This window comes from Lissotriton vulgaris, chromosome 3_1 (genome assembly GCF_964263255.1).
Source record: "Lissotriton vulgaris chromosome 3_1, aLisVul1.2, whole genome shotgun sequence".
Classification (NCBI taxonomy): Eukaryota; Metazoa; Chordata; class Amphibia; order Caudata; family Salamandridae; genus Lissotriton; species Lissotriton vulgaris.
The window spans coordinates 928,119,425-928,139,033 of NC_141689.1; the positions used below are offsets into that span (position 1 = coordinate 928,119,425).

Sequence of the window (19,609 nt, forward strand, 5' to 3'; positions counted from 1 at the left end):
TTGAACGCACTGAGAACGCATTCATTAGGCAGCTTCTTAGCCTCCCCAAAAGCACACCATTTATCCCGTTGAGAATGGACCTAGGAATTAGATCTATTGCCGAGGATGCTGCACTTAGACCATTAACCTTCTGGAGACGTTTGTGGAGCACTCCGAGCTAGCCCCGTGTAGTGAGGAACTAACCAAGATATTGGGGCTGAAGGGGGTGGGCAAGATACCCTGGTTGAGACACCTTAAGGCGCTATGTGTGGAATTGGGACGCGTTGACCTGTGGGATGAGCCTCAAACCGTGTCCCAATCATTAGGTAGGAACACACTGGTGACTGCCTATAGGGAATATCGGCTGTCCAAGATGATGCATAGCTCTTCATCGGGACGGCTGACAAATGAGTTCCTTACAATTAAAAATACATATCAGGCAGAGTCCATCTAGGATAGTATCCAGCCAGTGTTGGCAAGAAAATTGTTTCTTCAGTTCAGGCATGGGTGCCTCCCCCTACGATCGTATGTCAAAAAATGGGGGGGGGACAGGTAATGACTGAATGCCCTGCTTGTGGTTTAATGGATGAAACAGAGGTGCATGCTTTCTTCCAATGCGATTCCTATAGGTCGCCAAGAAGACGCTGGCTTGTACAAATTTGTACGAACTTGGGCACAAGACACTTTAGTGAGGTCTATAGAATATTGAAAACTGAGCTGCACCTCCCAATAGTTTACTCAGTTTCCCGCTTCCTATTCTCAATGTGGTGCATGAGAAGGAAGTTTCTGGAGCCTTCCCCTTAGTGGCTGAATGTAGTATACGGTCTGCTCAGGCCTGCTAACACTTTTTGACCTATGGCATATAACTTTTAACTGTGTTTCTATTAGAAAAGAGCCTACACTCCTGTTTTATAAACTATTTTATTACCCTTAGTGGCTTTTAGTATGGTTTTTAATTTTTCTTTGCATAAAAGCACTGACCATATGCACATGCATTTTATTCTAATTGTTTATTCTATGGCGACTGGATGTAAAGCTGTACCAATGTTTGTTGATTCCTGTGGTAATGTTACATGTTTTATTCATTCTTGTGACACTTTTATGGTCAATGTACCGAAATAAAGCTTTTCAAACGAAAACGTTAAAGAAAGATCTACAATTAGACTAATTGATGGAACTTTGGCACCCCACTCCTCATCACACATCATAAAGAGGGACCAGACTTTCGTGAATATCACTGTTTGGCCTGTCTTAGATGGTATTGTTTGGGATGCTGTGAAATTTCAAATCCACGGACCCACAGAGTTCATTAATGTCCCTAATGTACTTCGTGCTTCTATGGTGGATGTGGTTAAACAAAACATTCGCTCTGATGATTGGAAAGTCCAAGCTGTAGAGGCTCTATTTTCTGATTTGAAATATTATGCTGCCTTTGATGCTGAAGATTTGTACTTAGATTCCGCCAATTATGCTGATTTATTTTGCTACCATCACTGTGGCAATAATTTTCTGCACAAAGCAAACACATTTAGAAATGTGGTTAACTATACACAATGGGAACATTGACCGCCCCTGTTAAAGGCAGCTCCAAAACTCGTTTGAAAAAGTATACATATTTTACTGATTTTGATCAGTCTAATCCTGATGCATTTTATTTTAAGATGAATGCTAAGTCGTCTTCCAAAGTTAGACTTATCCACACTAAATTGTTATATTCCAAGTCCTTCACTGGCCAATTGGCTATTGGGGGCTATGAGCTGTGGAAAGATGCTATTGATCTTAAATCTGTTTGGGGTTCTAAAAAGTTGGCTAGCGCAAGGCACTGAGGCTTTCAATTGTGTATGTCTCATCTCGAACCATATGTTGTTTTTGAATTCGACTATTAATAATATTAATAATAATAAAAACATTTATAAAGTGCATGGTTGCACTAGGGAACAGTGCGTCCCCGCGCTGCTGATGCAGTCCAACAGGACTCCTAAAGTGAGGGGAGGGAACGGGACGAGCGAAAACAGCCTCAGTTATTGTCTTTGGGGAACAAGTATGTCTTAAGTTTAAGCCTGAACAACTTTTCTGAGGGTTCCATCCTAAGTTCAATGGGGAGTTCATTCTAATGCTTGCTAGCAAGATACCCGAAGGAACGACCACCCATCCGCGACTTATAGATACGGGGTGCCAGAAATTGCATGCTACCGATAGATTTCAAAAAGCGTTTGGGACGTTATTAGTCAGCATCTTTTGGAGATAGACTGGGCCTTTGCCGTGTGCAATACGATGAGTCATGCACATGGCGGTAAATCGAATAATCGAATACGTTCCTGAATGGGTAGCCAATGCAAGGTCTGAAGAGCACGTTTCCCAGACGACTTCCTAGGCAGGTTCAGAACGAGCCTAGCAGCCGCGTTTTGGACACATTGAAGTTGGTTCAGTCCTTTTGTATTAAGGCCACAGAACGGAGAATTCCCATAGTCAAGATGAGAAGTGACCATGACATGCACTAATGTTTTCCTAGCATTAATAGGTAGAAGATCAAGGATTTTGCGTAGAACCTTTTGTATACCATAACATTTGCCCACCAAATTCTCAATGTGTTGGGAATATGAGAGGTTAGTGTCCAAGAGAACACCCAGGTTCTTTACCTCATCAGAAGGGGCAGGTGTGGGACCCAGGTCAGAGGGCCACCAGGCCGACGTCCAGATCGACGGAGAAGAACCAATCACCAGAAGTTCAGTCTTATTACCATTGAGGTGAAGGCAATTGGTCTTGATCCAGCCGGCAAGTGCCACCAGACAAGCGGAGAAATTATCTGCTTTCTCAACTGGGTTGTGAGATAGAGTGACCACCAGTTGGGTGTCATCGGCATATGACACAATATCCACCCCATAAGATTCCACCATCGTAGCAAGGGGTTCCATATACAGGTTAAACAACGTAGGCCTCAATATAGAGCCCTGAGGGACCCCTTGTCTAAGAGATCTACACGTGGATTTAAAAGGGGGGCAGTGTACTTGGAATTTCCTGTCTGCCAGAAAAGAACCCATCCAATCATGGGCTGACCCTGATACACCAACCTCGCTCAGGCGGGCCAGAAGCTTAGCGTGTGACACGGTATCAAACGCCGCACTCAAGTCCAGCATTACCAAGGCCGCTGTTTGTCCTTCGTCTACTTTCTGACTAAGCAATTCTGTGGAAAAGAGAAGGGCAGTTTCCGTTGAATGTTTCGCCCTAAAACCAGATTGGGAAAAATGTAGAAGATGACTATCCTCCACAAATTTTACCAACTGGTTGTTGACCAGTTTCTCCACCACCGTAGCACAAAAAGGCAGGAGGGAAATAGGGCGGAGATTATTCAGCTGAGATATATTCTGATTAGCTTTCTTTTTTATATGGACTACCTGGGCTAGTTTTCTTTCCTCTGGGACATAACTCTTGAAAAGATAGAGTAGCCAGGTTACCTATATGGTTACTCAGGAGATGTATGTGACTCTTAAGAATCTTAGGGGGAGCAACATCCATAGGGGATCCGGATTGGAAACCCATGATTAATTTTAATTTTAACAACTCTTCCCTGTATTCTTAGTAATCCTCTGACAAGTATCCGAAGCTGGAATATCATCAGTTGGATTCTCCTGAAAAGTGATATATATCTTTTCCACTTTGTTCACAAAGTGGTCAGCAATGGATTCACATATCTCTGTGGAAAAGAGGTCCTTGGTCACTGTCCTCGTGAGTGACGTTAGCTCCGTGCAAATTAAGAAAAGCTCTTTGGAGGAACTATCAGATGACTCAATCCTCTCTTTGATAAATTTCCTTTTTGCCTTCTTAATGAAACTATGGTACTCCCTTAGACCGCTACTAATTCACAACCCACCTGCTTTGGATTGGCTACGTCTAAAAAATTAAATGCTCCTTCTGTTCCTGATTTAGGAGAATACCCCACCTGGTACAGTCACTTAGTGATTTACAATCTCTGCTAATAAAATTGTCCTTTAATATTTCCATTTTTGATCCCCAAGGTTGGTTATTATGGCAAAAAAGTTCAGATTCATGCCAACATCGTTTTCTGGGTTTGGCCCCGGGTTACACACAGGTTAGGAATGGATGGATCCCTGTTTTGAAAGTGGCCATTCAGTCACTACCTTCTCAGTAGGCAAGCTATGTCAGAACTGGCTAAACATTCCACTTTAGCGTTGGTTAAGCTTGATTTATCAAAATTGACTGACAATGTTGATTTGAATGATTTTGTGAAAGGTCCTGCCGTAGGCAGATCAAAAAGATGGGTTTATGCTATTTACAATATTTACAAAGAGGTTTGGAAACTGTCCCAAATTGAAGCTGCTTATAGGTTAAGGGCTATTGATCAAGCTAATTTAGAAAAAGTAAGTGCAGTTGTAGATAATAGCATTAACACACTTTCTTCCCGTATTTACACGTAAGACAATAGTGTTTCTTCTGTCGTTTATATTGTGCAAGATGATGGCTCTCTTTTGTAACATGGTCAAAATCAATTACATTCTATTATGCAGTTTGCACGGACATTACAAACTTTGAAGGCTGGGAAGGTGCCTTGGGATTACATGACCACTTCTTCTCTATTATTGCCCTTTAATCTGACTGTAAAACAACTATTTATGTCCATGAAAGATGCTACATATTCGCTTTTGCATATTGAAAAATTGGAACCGTTACCATTTAATGTGGCCAAAACTAATTCTGCTGTTTAGCTTATTCACGGGTTAATAACTCTACCTTTTCCATTATTTACATTCGAAGCATGTATGAAACACTATGCCATAGGCAGATATGAACCCTTAGTTAGCGCTTAGATCCATGAAGTTTGGTCCCTACCGTTTATCTATAGGTGCCTGAGGGACGGTAAAGAAGTTTATTGGAAAGGTGAAGATTTACATTTCAACACCCGACCACTCGTTGGTCTGTATGAATATACAATTGCACGGCTCTTGTAATTCAGACACCCCGAATTTGGCCTGCATTTTAAAAGGTACACCAGCCCGCGCTATTACATCGACTTTCACATTGTTAGCAAACGGTAGTTATTTACTTTTATGTAATGAAGATTGCTGTGGTATGCTGGCAGGGATTCCTGCATAGTGACTGTCTCCCAACGTGTTGTCTGTTGTAAAAATGTGCTGTTGCATCCTCCGCATGGGAAGCTCGATGTATCCATCTGGCATTCCATTCCTACCTTGAAAGCAGAGTTCAACAAGATGAGTCGAATAAAGGCTCTTTTGTCTCAAAAAGAAGTCGCCCTTATATCCGCGTGTGAAACATTTGTCCTTCATGTAGCAAACACTCGCACAGTGGTGCATGTCCCTTTTGAATACTGATCTACCCCTGCATTTTGGTACTTTGATTCACACTATATTCAATGGCTTGTCGACAACGGGCTTGGCGCACTTTTTTACAGTAGTAAGTTCTTGGGTTTGTGACCTCATTCCAAACTAATTTTGGTGTGATACCGGCATTTTTCATTCAATTTTTTCCAGCCTCTTCGTCGGTTTACCATTAATTCTCGCCTTGGCTGCTGCTGTGCAGCTGTTAATTTGCTTGCTCAAAAATGGTTACAAATTCTGTGCCACACGACAACCTGCCCCCGCTGGTCCAGCTTCGTAACCAGATGCTTGAATACAATGGCTCGCTACCTCTGGCTACATTGAGTGTGGCGTATGGATTATCTTTCCAGTTATCGTACTTTACGTGCTTGCAGCCTGTCTTCCATTGCCTGGATTGCCGTTTTGAGTGGGCTCTGGATTTGTGTCTCTGCAATGCGGTGTCTTCTAACCCGGATTATGATCTAGTAAAGAGTCCTTTAGTTGCTCATGAACTAGACTGTTCTCGTGTCGGGATTATGGCCTGTGCAGCGGCTCATGGAGTCCTAGGTAATTGGAATATATGGACTGCAGCCCATGACTTTCTGACACGCACTTATCTCGAAGAACACCCGAGTTGTCCTCTGACGGTGCTAGAGGCTGCGGCTGTTGAAGAACATGTCTGTTCTTTTCCATTACTGAATTGGATGGATGAACTGTTCACTGACGATAACAACGACTTCCTGTTGGAGGCGGTTGCACCATACTGTGCCTATACTCTGTTGGACTGAAGTGACAATTTTTTTGTCTCTCTACTTCATAGACACGTAATGGCCTCATGATTTCTTTTTATTTTTTCCTTTCTACGCATTACTTGTGTTTGACGCTATACACCCCTGTTGGGTTTTGAATTTTTTGGTGGTTAACTGATTCGGATTTTTTTACTTCCAATTATCCAGTTTGGCAAAATGTTTAACTTGTTTCTGTCTCATTCTAACTTGAACTCTGCGCTCTAAACTTGCTCCCCTTCCTGTGCGTTCTCCGATCAAGGGAGGGTGTAGTGAGGGCAGACCTCTACTTGCGCACATTGGTATGTTAGCATAAGCTTATTAGAAGTTTAAACACCATTTTGCCTTTTTGCCGCTGTTGCACACAACACTGCAGGTAGCTGTTATTGCATGGTTTGAATTTGTGAATATCTTCACATGAGAATGGCTTGTTTTCAACATCCCTAGACTTACATCGTGACCTTAGTCTGCACAGTGAGTTCAGAAAGCCTCCAAGGTTATTATAACAATGTTCCGCTGCTTTTTCGGGCTGATCGGCTCATGCTTAGACTCAACATTCATGCAGCTGCAGTTAACTGGACTTCTGATGCCTTTAATATGGCACTGCATACATGATTTTAGACACCTGGAAGAATTCAGTTTTCAGAGAGACAGAGAGCTTTTGCAGATCCTGATGTGATTCACTCCTGCTGATCTTATAGGTATGGGGTCCCCCACACAAGCCTAGGAGACCTTCTATATTTTATAAAACATAGTTCCTAGCTAGGGGGGGTGGCATACAAGGCACTATAGGACCTGTTCCCACCATCATTATAATATGACTTCCCCTTTCGTGTTTTATGGAATTGTAACAGTGCTGCTTGTATTATTTTTAATCATATGCCTGCTTATGCTCGCAAAAATACTGCATCTTAGAGCATGTCATTAAAAATAAACATTTTAAACTTTACCGTGTCTCTTTTTTACCCATGTTGTGGACTGGTATGAGACTAACAAACGAAAGAGTGTTCTTGATTCCGACCATTCCTGAGAGTAACCTAAGCCGCATGTTCTGGGTTGTCTAATAATTGGTTACTTTGCTATAGGACAAAGAACTAATATGACACTGATGCTAGTTGGTTAGGGGTTCCAGGTACTAAGGTGTGTTTTTTTGTCCACCACAATTCACTGAGGTCCTGGGTCCCTGTGCACAGTTCTGTGTCTGAGCAGAATCCCAGCAACACCGCATAACATATCAATTATGGGGACCAGGGTGGATTTAGTGTCCATCACAGCTGCCATTAGGTCTTTGAGGCGGTGTGAAGGGTCGGCCTGTGGCATGGGTTGGTCTGTTAACAACTGGTCGGAACCCGCGGTGCCGGATGATGGGCCCAGTAGGTCCGTTGTTTCTCAGGCCTTGGCTTGCTCATCCTGGTGGTAGCGGTCCTCCGTAAGTGCCAGGGAGAGGGAGAGAAAGAGCGCGCTGGGACCAATGCCAGAGCCCCACCCGTTCAAGTGGGGAGTAGTCTTCTATCTTTGCTCCCACCTTAAATACAGCACCTGGACCAGGGCTCCGAGCAAGAGTCCTTGGCAGCAATCGTCCAGTGGGTGCTAGTTACCGTACAGTGTAGATGTTCGCGGTTTTATCCATAACACAAGAGGAGGGTGCCTCCCTTATAAGCCCTGTCAATGAAGGCCGTGCCTGCTTATCCATTGGGCCGCAAGTACGATGCGGCATACAGTAGGGCCTCTGGTAATGAATCAGACTCCCCCGGCAGGGCGTGTCTGCAGCGGAGGTCCAATGAAGGCAGAGGCCTCAAACACGGGCCCGGGTCTGCATCTCGATGGTCTGCCTCCCAGCAGCTGGAGCGACTTCAGATGGGTTCAGCTAGATGGTGGGATGCCCATGGTGCGTCTCGCAGTAATGCCGTGGGTTGCTGGTCTAGTTGACGGCAGCTAATTGTAGGATATTTGGTGGTCGCAACGCAACGAGCTGAAAACATGGCCGCTCACGTAGACATCTTAGACACGCCCCCCCCCTTCTCTATGTTATGCATAACACTATGCAGGAGAACTCAGTCAGACTCTGGTCCCATGCAAAAAATATTAATTGCCCTCCACCTTATGGAAGCCTGGATCAGTAAAGGCAGATTAGTGTGCAAATGCTGCAGGGCTTAAGCCAGCTAAGGCCCTGACCATAACTACCCCTTTGTTCCAGTTCTTCCACAGCTTCAGTTTCTAGAGACAAAAATCTTGCATTTCTATTGTGTTTATGAGGAATAGGCCCTCATAGAGTTGAAGGCCAACTAGCATTGATTTGGTGATCATTCCTTGCAACTGGGCAGACAGAGCCAGCCTATGAGCACCTTCTTAAAACTCAGTTTCTCATTCTGAGGACAGAACAAGTTCTGTGACATGGTGTCTCTTTCGGTAGCCTTCAAGGTTCCTGGTTACTAGGCAGCACATTTTTATGAACTGCCGAAGCCTTGCAATACCACATTTTGAGACCAGGCAAGGTGGTGCTGGGGGCTAAAGAGGTTGCACAAAGAAAATGCTGGCTTGTGTTAACTGATATCAGCAGCAGGAAGGGTTATGCTTATCCCGACTAATGTGCTGCCAACATAAAGCATGACTTCAACACATACATGACTCATATTTCCCTGAGAGCCCTAAAAAACATCAGGCACTTTCAGAGAAGAGTAGAGGGTTAGAGGGGAATGCAGGGGAATTTTTGTGGAGAAGTACCTTTGGAGCAGGATGTTATCACTAGCCATATACCCAAAAATAAAGCCTACATATGCTTGCTGAAATACAGCCACAGATACAGGAAGGGACACCTCCTTAACCCCTTGCGTGCGGGGCGTATTTTCCGCCTGTGCTGACTCCGCCTTGCGCGGGCGGAGTCATGACGGAACGGTTCCGTCATCAGCACAGCTCAACCGATGCTGATGACGGAACCGTTCTGTCATCAGCACGCAAGGGGTTAATGCTTGAAGGGACTCATATCTAATCATCAGGCTCCCAATGTCATAACTTTGAAGAAATATTCAATAATATACGTCTCCTACTTTTTATATCAGAGTATGGAGAATCATATATTGTCTTCATGACACAGAGAAAGATGGATGTGTTGTAGTGAAGGTCCGCATTTACTACTTTAGGTAAGGTTTTTTAGAGAAGGAGAAAGAAAAGCAAACCTCAGCATGTAAAGAATGCAGTGGTTAATTTGTATAAACATATGCACCAGGGCTTTCATCAGGAGGCCGCTTCAACCAGCCCGTTCCTCCTTTTGGGGCAGCCTAACACACAACTAACAACTAACAATGAATCCCAACAAGTGGGAAGAGGATGTGGTCTAATGGCAAGAGCTGCCGACTTCAGAGATGGGGAACCAGGTTTGAGTGTCGGTGTCAGCTCAACATCCTGTGATTCTAGCCTAATCACTTATTCTCCCTCTGCCTACTAAAATTCATGTGTCCATAACTGGTGCGCAAGCACCAGTGTTGATGATTAAGTGCCGGTGCTGAGCACCTGAAACTACCGGCTCAAATTAAGCACTGATTGAATGGAATGAGAATAATGGAGGAGGAGGTAATAGGTCAAGTGTCAAGGCTGTATGCAGCAATGCGTCGGTGTTTACTTTGTGAATCAGATTTGTGTGTGAAGTGTTCCACTTTTTTCTAAGCAGATCTGTCTTCCACTTCAAAAACATTTTGTGTATCAAGCACTGTGAGCGTGATTCATAAACTGCACGTTGTAGTACATCTTTTTAATACTAAAAAACATACTACAACTGCAATTGTCAAACTATGCGAGCCTGCAAATTATCTATACATATGTGTGTGGATTCTGCACACCAACTGCAGAGTTTCCGCACACTTAAGAACACGTTTTAGTAGTAAATGTGGGTGGGAGGAGTTAAAGAGATTAAGGAGGGTCAGAGAGGGGTTTAGGTAATAACGTTACCCACTCATACAAGAGTAAGCCAATTAGATTCCTCAGGGGTTAGAGGCATGCAGCTTACACCTTTGTAGTAGGTTTACATTCGAAGTTTGTGAACACCGAAAGCCGTAAACGCACTCCAAAATGTGAATTTACACAAATGTGGGTAGGTTCCCTTTTAGAATCAGGTCTTGTGTGTTTTGCATTTGTAAGCATGTTAACATATTAAATCCTTAAGGTCGCCTTTTATAGTGCAATGGCAAATCAATCTGCCTGATAAATTCAGACATATGCCTCCTTGTGCTTGTCTGTCGTTTGTACTTGTCTCATAATTTTAAATCCTGAGTTACAGGGTGCAAAGAATGCAAAAGCTGAGGTGTCTCAATGTTATTGTGTTAAATGGCAACCAGTTTATTATATTGTATTTCTATATAGGGTTTGGGGACAGATGAAGACATCCTCATTGAAATCCTTGCTTCGAGAACCAACACAGAAATCAAGGAGATCCGTAAGGCCTACAAAGAAGGTAATCTTTAGGTACCTCCGTTAAGATGTATATAGATAGGATTGTTGACCATGATTCATCTTTAGATTTTATGTAGCTAAAGCTTGGGAATTAATAGGCTTAATAGTAAAGTGTGAGGAGGCGAATATGGGAAAGACCAGAACCACTCTTATAGTAAAACCCTTCAGATTATCACAATTGGTCCACGAGTCTCCTAACGCACACATTTAGAAAGAAACAGCTTTTCAGCTTTGGCACAGTGTACTGATTCTAGTTGTGCTGTGATATTTCATGATACCTTCCCTCTTTCCTCTTTATTGAAGGATCTTTAGGTTTGTATTCAGGGATTTCGCTGTTCATATTATCGCTGCTCATGCCTTTGCATTCTTGATTTCCAGTATCCTTCTGAACCACTGTCTCCTCTCTCCCTCTATGGAACTTCAGACATTTTCTCTCTCATTTACTTTCAAATTTCACATTTTACTAATTATTTTCAATTTACTTACTATCAAGTTTCGTTTTTTCCTAGGCATTTGTTCTGTTATTCCCTTCTGTCTCACACACAATAGATTTCCCACCCATTTAACCTGAATCCTGCTGGCCTTAATAGTGATTTCAACTACTTCTCACCCATTCTGATCTGCATCAATTCTACTCACTCCTTCTGTCTTTTGAGCCTTCCAGAATTCCTCCCTGACCTTGCCATACTTATTCTCTCTGTTCAGTAAAATCATCCTTCCTGAAATCAAAATATTTTTAAATAAAGTCATATTCTTCTAATAACACGTATCTCACTCCAGTCTCCACTCAGCTCATGACTCTAGTCTTCTGTTGCCAAGAAAAGTTATTTTCTCACACCTATAGGCACTCTTTCACCAAACCTGTGGTCTTTCCTATCTATTTTAAAAAATCTTCCCAATCTCTTGTCTCTCTTTTCTCTCTCTACTTCCAGTGCCTAATTTGTAAAAAAAAAAAAAAATAAGTGCCAAGGCCTTTGTCAGGAGGCCACTGCAGCCACACTTATTCCCCTACCAGCGCTGCCAATGAAAGTACCAACACAACTACAAACCATCACACTCCTACACGTGTGACAATTTATTTAGACTATTCCAGACCCACAAAGCTATAAGAATTGCTTGTATAGTAGTTATTAGTCATGTTTTAATTGATATTGCTAAAGTTCTGTTGTTGTGCTCATCTTTAATGTAGACAAACAATGCCTCCATATGGCAGTCTGTCATAAGTGCCACTGTTGACAATTCAGTGCAGGTGGAAAGCACCAGAAACTACTGTCTCAAATTAAGCACTGTCTACTTCTGATTTTGCTACTTCTTTAACTCCATAATTGATCTAGCATTTTCCCTGTGATGGTCCATTAACCCCCTCTGTGAGACTCTGTTTCTCTAGATTCTCCTAATTAGGCCCAGGTGAATTCTTCATTATGCTGGCATATTTAAGCATCATTTTATTAATCCCACGTTACTCTTGCCAGACGACAATCTGCTATAATGTCATATCATGCAACTATGTGCCATTTGTGGTAAAAATGTTCCACAAAGGTACAGGTCCAACAATACGTGAGTTGCTGTCATTAGCTGTGCTTTTGTTTTATTGCACTATTTTTAGTGTAACATGCATCCTCGTATTCCAAAGTGGGCAGTAGGATGCATTTTGCAATAATTGCGATACAATGTAGCCAGTTAAAATATAATGTCAGTTTTGCATCTTGTATAATTAAGTGCAATTTCATGTCATTTGTTCAAAGTACAATGCATTGTACAAAACGAAATTGTATGAGTTTTGCACACCCCTACATCTGATATCAGATTCTAAGCTTTATTATTTTCCAACTCTTGCTATCCCAAGTGCAGCTGAGCCTCTGATTCAATGCCTTCAATCTCCTATTCATAAACAATACTATCCTCTTCTATATCTCACAATATTCATTGATCGTTCGTTCTCTGCTCAAGTTGTTTGCCTGACACCGTTAGGAAGTATTTTTATTTTCCGCCTTGAAAGAAACACGTCTTTGCCCTCTCACTTCCACTACCTTCATCTTTAAAGTTCTGAAATTTAATCTAGATAGTCAACCTCCAGCTTTCAAACATGATTGTTGTTAAGAATGGGGGTCTCTAGTTGGCAGAGGTAGGTCCACGTAGGGACCCTTTCTTCTATACAGGGTAAGGGGGATACACACTTTAGCAGACAAGCTTATCTCAAAGGCAATGTGTAAAGTATCTGTATTTAAAACACACAGTAATACAGTGATAACACCACAAATGGACACCACACCAGTTTAGAAAAATTAATATACACCTGTCTTGCTTTTCTTTGCTGAAACACACACTTTGAATGAATATTATTGATTTTGTTAATTTGTTTCCTTGAAGACACTAATTAAGGCTTCACAGATATAGTTATTTGAATCAACAAGATTTTCTGTAATAAAATCTCTTGGAGGCAGGTTTGGGTTATTCTGATTTACTTTCTAAAAGTGGATTTTTCATCCACACAATTTAAAAACAATCTTTGCTATAAGATTTGATATTATATTCTGAGTTCAGAGAGCCTAAACTTTATTTGTCTATCTTGTCGCAGTGGAAAGTTATAATTCTAAGATGTTACAAATTGTTTCCTATTCTATCCCATTGGGCAGATAGCCTTTCAATAGTGAAAAATGAAGGTGGCAGTATTTCACTATCAGGACATGTCACACACATGTCCTACCTTTCACCAACACTGCGCCCTACCCATAGAGGTACCTTGGGCCTACCATAGGGGTGCCTTACATGTAAGACAAGGGAAGGATAAAGGCCTGGGAAGTAGGTGCACTTGCCAGGTCAACATGGCAGTTTACAACTGTGCACAGACACTGCAGTGGCAGGTATGAGATACCTTTTCAGGGCTACTCATATGGATGGCACAGTCAATGCTGTAGTCATACAAGTAGCATTTGTTTTACAGGCCTGGGGCACACACATTGCCCTGTACTAGGTACTTATCAGTACATTAAATAGTCAACCATGGAATCATCAATCCATAAACACAAATTATACAGAGAACATAGGCACTTTAGCACTGATTAGCAGTGGTAAAGTGGCCAAAGACCTATAGCCAACAACAACAGGTCAGGAACAAATAGGAGGGAGAAGCAAACAGTTGGGGGATTACCCTGCAAAAAGAGCAAAGTCCAACGCTCGAATTTACTCACCTCTGCAGTTTCACATTCACGCTCCTAATCCTGCAAAACAGTCCTCTTTTCATGCTGTTATCATCTTAAGTCTGTTTATCATATTACAGTACATCTCTACTCAAATTACTTGACACAAGGTGACTATCCTAATCTTCTTACCCAACTGTCATTCCTTAGCAGTTTTATCTTCAGACCTTTGTAAATGGTGATACACAGTGTCTTCTGCTAAGGCTAATTCGTCAGAACGTCATCTAGACTTTCCTAAATATTGTTTTCAAAAATATTCCTTTATTGGACATACATTTTCTATTATGAGCTCCAATGGGGTGATGTCAGAAAGTGGATTATCAGTTGAAGTGAATGGTAGTCTTCTTTAAGTAATAATTACACTATTCCTCACAAGGTCCATTGAGGTCTCTGTCTGCTGAAATATAAATCCCATGTGATATAATGGGATTTATATTTCAGCAGATGGGATATCTGTCTGCACTGCACTGCTGGGTCATAAGAGCATAGTTGTACGATTTTAATTGACCACCCCTCTATTAGTGCTGGCCAAGGAAAACATGGATTTGAGAGGAAAGGGTCTTTAAGGTCTAATTTGATTTGGGTTTCAACACCAGCCTTGGTGACAGGAGGTAGGCCTTGCAAAGTGCGCAAGTCAGACTTGCGACAGTGTCTTGGTCCCATAGCATTTTCCATTTCTGTGATCTAGGAAGTCATTTTACTTTTGTAGGTGTTATAGTATTCAGAATCCTTTTGAATAAAGTAGATTTGATCAAATAGCTTTTTGACAATGTTTGGACTGTGAGGGCTTACTCAGTGAATCCAGTGCCCTCAACTTTGTTAACTCTTGTGTGCTATTCCACACACTAATACAGACCCAAGCAGGAAACGTTTCAGCTGCCAATCTGCAATTATGTGGCTATTATAGGTGTTTTTCTAATTCCTTTATGCAGATTTCCACGCTGAGCTGTCTAAAGAGATAAGCGATGACACAAGTGGAGATTTTCGGAAAGTTTTGTTGGTACTAGCCAAGGTGAGCGTGCCATGCCCAGGTAATTTTAAGTCTCTAAACAAAGCCTTCTTCAAGTAGAAGCTTCTTCATTGTTCCTTTTTAATCACTCAATTGGATGTCTGCTCACATGTATTTTCATTGCACGTTAGTTGGTCTGTTTGACAGGGTGATTTTGGCTTTTACTTAAAGGATATGAATGTCTTTGGACTGGTAATGTTTAGTTTATTTCTTGTAGTTTGAATATGCACTTTTAATAACAATTCATGTTTCAAATCTGAATTTAACACACAGTGATTGTTTTTTTAGGGTGAAAGAAGTGAAGAAGATACTCATTTGGATGATGAATTTGTGGACAGTGATGCAGGGGTAAGCATTTCATGTACAGGTTCTTGGTGGTCTTGTCTTCTAAAAACAATATGGTAGTCATCTTTTCTTTCTTAAGTATTTAAACAGTTAAGAATGTCACAAAAAACCGTGGCAGAGTGTGTACTCTTGTAGGATGTCATAGAATATGTTTTACTGTTACATATATCAATAAACATAAATTAGTTACCTCATCTCAATTTCATAAAACTACATTTCACTCAATTTCCTAAAACTACATTTCACTCAGTCTTTTCTTTACACTGCCATATTGGCACAAGTACATTTACTCCCGCAATTGTCCCAAACTTATTTTAAATTATTTGCACCTCACCCTTTCAGAAAAGACCACATGAACTTTTGCTGTTTATGTAATTGTTATCTTGAAATGACTTAAATGCTAACTTGTTTAAAATGCACTCTGTGTTTTATTTCTAGTTAAAGACTGAATTACTATATTGTTTTAAAGTTAAAGATGAGGTGCATGCCAGAATATCAACTGCAAAATATTGATATAAACATTTCATAGTAAAAATATTTAAGCCCACTATTTCAACTTTTGATAGTTATAAAGGTAAGTACAAAAATATTGACATCAAAACCATCATATTTAAAATATATTAAATAAAAAAATATAGATTCCAAAAATATAGATTAAAAAAGAGATGGTGACTTGATATTAGAACAAACTCCAAAATATCTACAATATATAAAAAATAACTGCATTGCAATTCACATTTAATTTAATATTTTAATTTAAAAGAAATCTGATATTTTGCAAAGAAACAAAAACATTTATCATAAATAGGTAAGCATATAAATATGCTTCAGTGTAATATATAGCTATATAATATTGTAAAATAAGTTTTATTTGGAAAATTATATTTTAAAAATTAAAGCATGTCTAATTATAATTCAAATATAAATAACAAAGATTATTTTTTCTAAAACCATACAAATGTATACACAATACTAATGTTAAAAAAGTCCTATGAAAATAGATTTTTTATTACACTTTAAATAAACACTCTGGGGTCGATTCCGATTTGGGAAACTAATCCGTACGACGATTCGAATTCGTAGCCCTTTCCGTACGAATCGTTCAAATCAGTCCGAACCACGTAGTACGATCCGTAGGAAAAAAATACGTCCGAATCTTTGCGAAATGTACGAAAAGCAAGGGAAAATCTGTACGATACGGACCCTCATGGTGAACCGTACGAATTGTAAACATGCTGTAAAACCGGACAAGTACAATCCGGACCGGGGATGGAGAATGCGATTCGTACGGAAAACGTTGTCTGAGCAATTTGTACGGAGAGCCACAAAATCACATACACACCGTACCCCTGCAATCATGGGGGTACGCACTGTACCCTAATGCACCATACCCCTACGCACCGTACACCTATGCACCGTACCCCTATGCACCGTACCCCTACGCACCGTACACCTATGCAATGTACGCCTATGCACCGTACCCCTACCCACAGTACTCCTAAGCTCCATACCCCTACGCACCGTACCCCTGCAATCATGGGGTATACTCACGTACCCGGGGGGTCCGTTTCGTACGCGGTTCGAGTCGAAATCTGCTTTTACGGACGTTATGAGCTCCTGTAGAAAAAGAGTTGTACGGAGTGTTTACGTGACGAATCGTACTTGCTGGTCCGGAAAAAGCTGCTTCAATCTGTATGGACGTCGCGTACTGCCTGTTCCGAATGCGATTTGTTCGGATTTTTAAGTCGTATGGTCTTTCGTACAATTTGTACGGAGATCTGCTTTGGGTTCAGATCGTACTTCATTGTACATATGGGGACGTTTAAGGTGTACGATTCGTACGGGAAATATGCTCCGTACGACTATTTGTAGGGGATTTTACCGAATCGGAATCGGCCCCTCTATTTACATGGACTGTAAATCTAAATGTAGTAATCAGCATTTGTTATAACACTGTTTTTTTAAATGTAATATTTTCATAATTTTAAATGCTTTATACATCTATAACAACTTATAAATACATTTAATAAGTAGTCATAGCATGTTGACTCCAAAACCATTCAAACTGCACAAGTAAGAAAATTAAAGGGTATTATTTTACTTCACTTTACTTAAGCAAACATTAGAAAACTTTAGGAACCAGAGGATCAAATTTCCTATTTTAATAACATCTCACGAACATTAGAGAAAGTGCATAAAGAATGTGGGTCAGGATAGATAACTATTCTAACTTCAATCCCTCTTAAAATTCAAGAAACTGCATATGTATTTTAGGGGGGTGTGAGGCAGCTAGATTTAGCGTCCCATTAGGATGGTGGGCAGATTGCCCCGCCAGGCCGGCTGTAGCCGCCACCGGCCTGGCGGGGGCGATCCGCCCGCCCACCATCCATGCCGAAATGACCCCCGGCCATATTATAATGGCTGGGGGGTCTGCGGCAGACGGAAAGACCCGAAAAGGTTTCTATAAGTTGGCGGTGTCTGAAAGACACCGACAGCCATATAAGTAGGTGCCTTTTTCAATGCCTTTTTGTGGCGGTATTGCCGCCATGGAAAGGCATGCAGAGTCTGCTTTGGGGGCCTTTTGCGGGCCCCCATGGGGCGGTGAGGGATGCACATGGGGGGTACCTATGGTACCCCCCTGCCTTTCAAAGAACAATGTGGCAGGCACCACGCGGTGCCTGTCACGTTGTGCTGTGAAATGCTTTCAGCACCGCCTACCGCAATGTTAAGAATACGGGATGCGCCCGCCAGTGTGGCAGGCACATCCTAATAGCCCCTACGGGACCCCCACCCTTATGGTGGGTGGTCCCTTCCACCGCAAGGATGGCCTTAGTATGATGGCCTTAGTATTTTAACTTTAGTCCTAACATTAGGACAAGTGTATATATTTTGGATATTCAGCTTTAATGTTTGTTCTGGTTCAATCCCCCTGAACACTGGGGAATATACCTATATCGGGGGTGGGAGGGTTACATGTAACACCAGTCCTGCAAACATTAGAGAAAGACTGCAAATATTTGGAGATGTCAGGTTTATATTCTACCTCCATTACCACTAACACTGGAGAATGTGCATACATTTGGGGTGGCATATATACTATTGTAAATTAAGTTAAACTAACATTCGGGAAAGTGTACATATCTGGGTAAAGCTTTTTTTCCATTCTAACCCCAGTCCTACTAACTTTGACAATGTGCATATATTTAGGGGTCCCAGTTTACTATTCTAATGCAAGTCCTACTAAGATTGGGAAAAATGCATATATTTGGGTGTGTGGAGGTCAGAGTTACTCTACTGCCTTAAGGAGGAAGAAGTGCATTGATTTTTGGGGTATGAGGTTTACTATTCTAGCTCAAGTCATAATAACATGGTACAAAGTGTATTTATTGGCGGGAGGGCAGATTTACTATTCTAGCTTTAGTCCCAATAAACACTGGGGTGCCTGCTTATATTCGGGGATGGGTTCAGACTTACTATTCTAACCTCAATCCCATTACATTGGGGAGAGTATCAGATGAGGCAGTTTTACTATTTTGATTCCAGTCCCAAACACATTGGTGAAAGTGAGTACATTAGGGAGGTTTGCTTTGGTATTTTATTTCATTTCTGACTGCTATTGCTGAACATACAAATATTAGGGTGAGAGCTTTCATTTGTTGTCCTAATTAAAAATAGCACATTTTCAAAAAGTAATATATTTTCAATTTTTCAATAAAATATTCTAGCAAAATTCACAAAGGTTTTATAATTCAGTAAATAATGAAATCATTGAAACAAATTATTTAAACATAAATAGTCTGTTTTTTTAATTGATTTTTTATCAAATTATAAAGTACTTTTTAAAAGATAAATAAATGAATCCCAACTTTTCTAAAATATTTGTTCAATGATTTAGTATAAATACTAAATTACATAATAGCCTGTTTAAATATTAAAATAGTGATATAGTATTAATTAATATACTGTTGAAACAAAACATTGACAACTCAATTCCCTTTTAGCACAAAACTACAATCATACATACAAAAGTATTAAAATAGAATAGAAAATGTAAATGAACCTACCAATATATTGTTTATGATTATAATAAAAACTATAATTCTCTAAAATTGTAATTGTATGTATTAACTAATATCTAAAGCTAAAACACCACCCAATAACCGGAGGCCATTGGGTGAAGAGGGGCCTGCTATGGGCCTCCAAAGTTGATTTCCGACAGTCAATCCATGCTGGAGAAACTGATTAAAAAAGGCTGTCCGAATCTGCCATTGTAATGTGTCTGTTAGAAACGCGGTCTGTAGAGCCATAAGAGTTGGCTTCAACTGAATTTCTCTGAATGCCCGTTTGGATACGAGTCGGAACCGAGTCGGAAAGTCAGAATGGTTTCTGACCATCGTAATCGGTTGGCCGGAAATGTTTCTGAGTCGGTTGGAAACACGGCATTCAGATGAACCGAATGCCAGTCCGATCCCTTCCGACTGACATTGCAATGAGGCCCTCTGTATTTATACC

At 40.9% G+C, this 19,609-nt stretch overlaps 1 protein-coding gene across 1 annotated transcript in view; it reads left to right on the forward strand.

Moving 5' to 3' along the window:
* Positions 1 to 19,609, forward strand: part of LOC147727229 (annexin A1-like) — a 489,945-nt gene that overhangs the window by 346,986 nt on the left and 123,350 nt on the right. Inside the window, exons 5-7 of the mRNA XM_086963595.1 lie at positions 10,454 to 10,544; positions 14,676 to 14,755; positions 15,041 to 15,100. Coding sequence (XP_086819721.1) covers positions 10,454 to 10,544; positions 14,676 to 14,755; positions 15,041 to 15,100 — 231 coding nt within the window. The remainder of the gene's footprint in view (positions 1 to 10,453; positions 10,545 to 14,675; positions 14,756 to 15,040; positions 15,101 to 19,609) is intronic.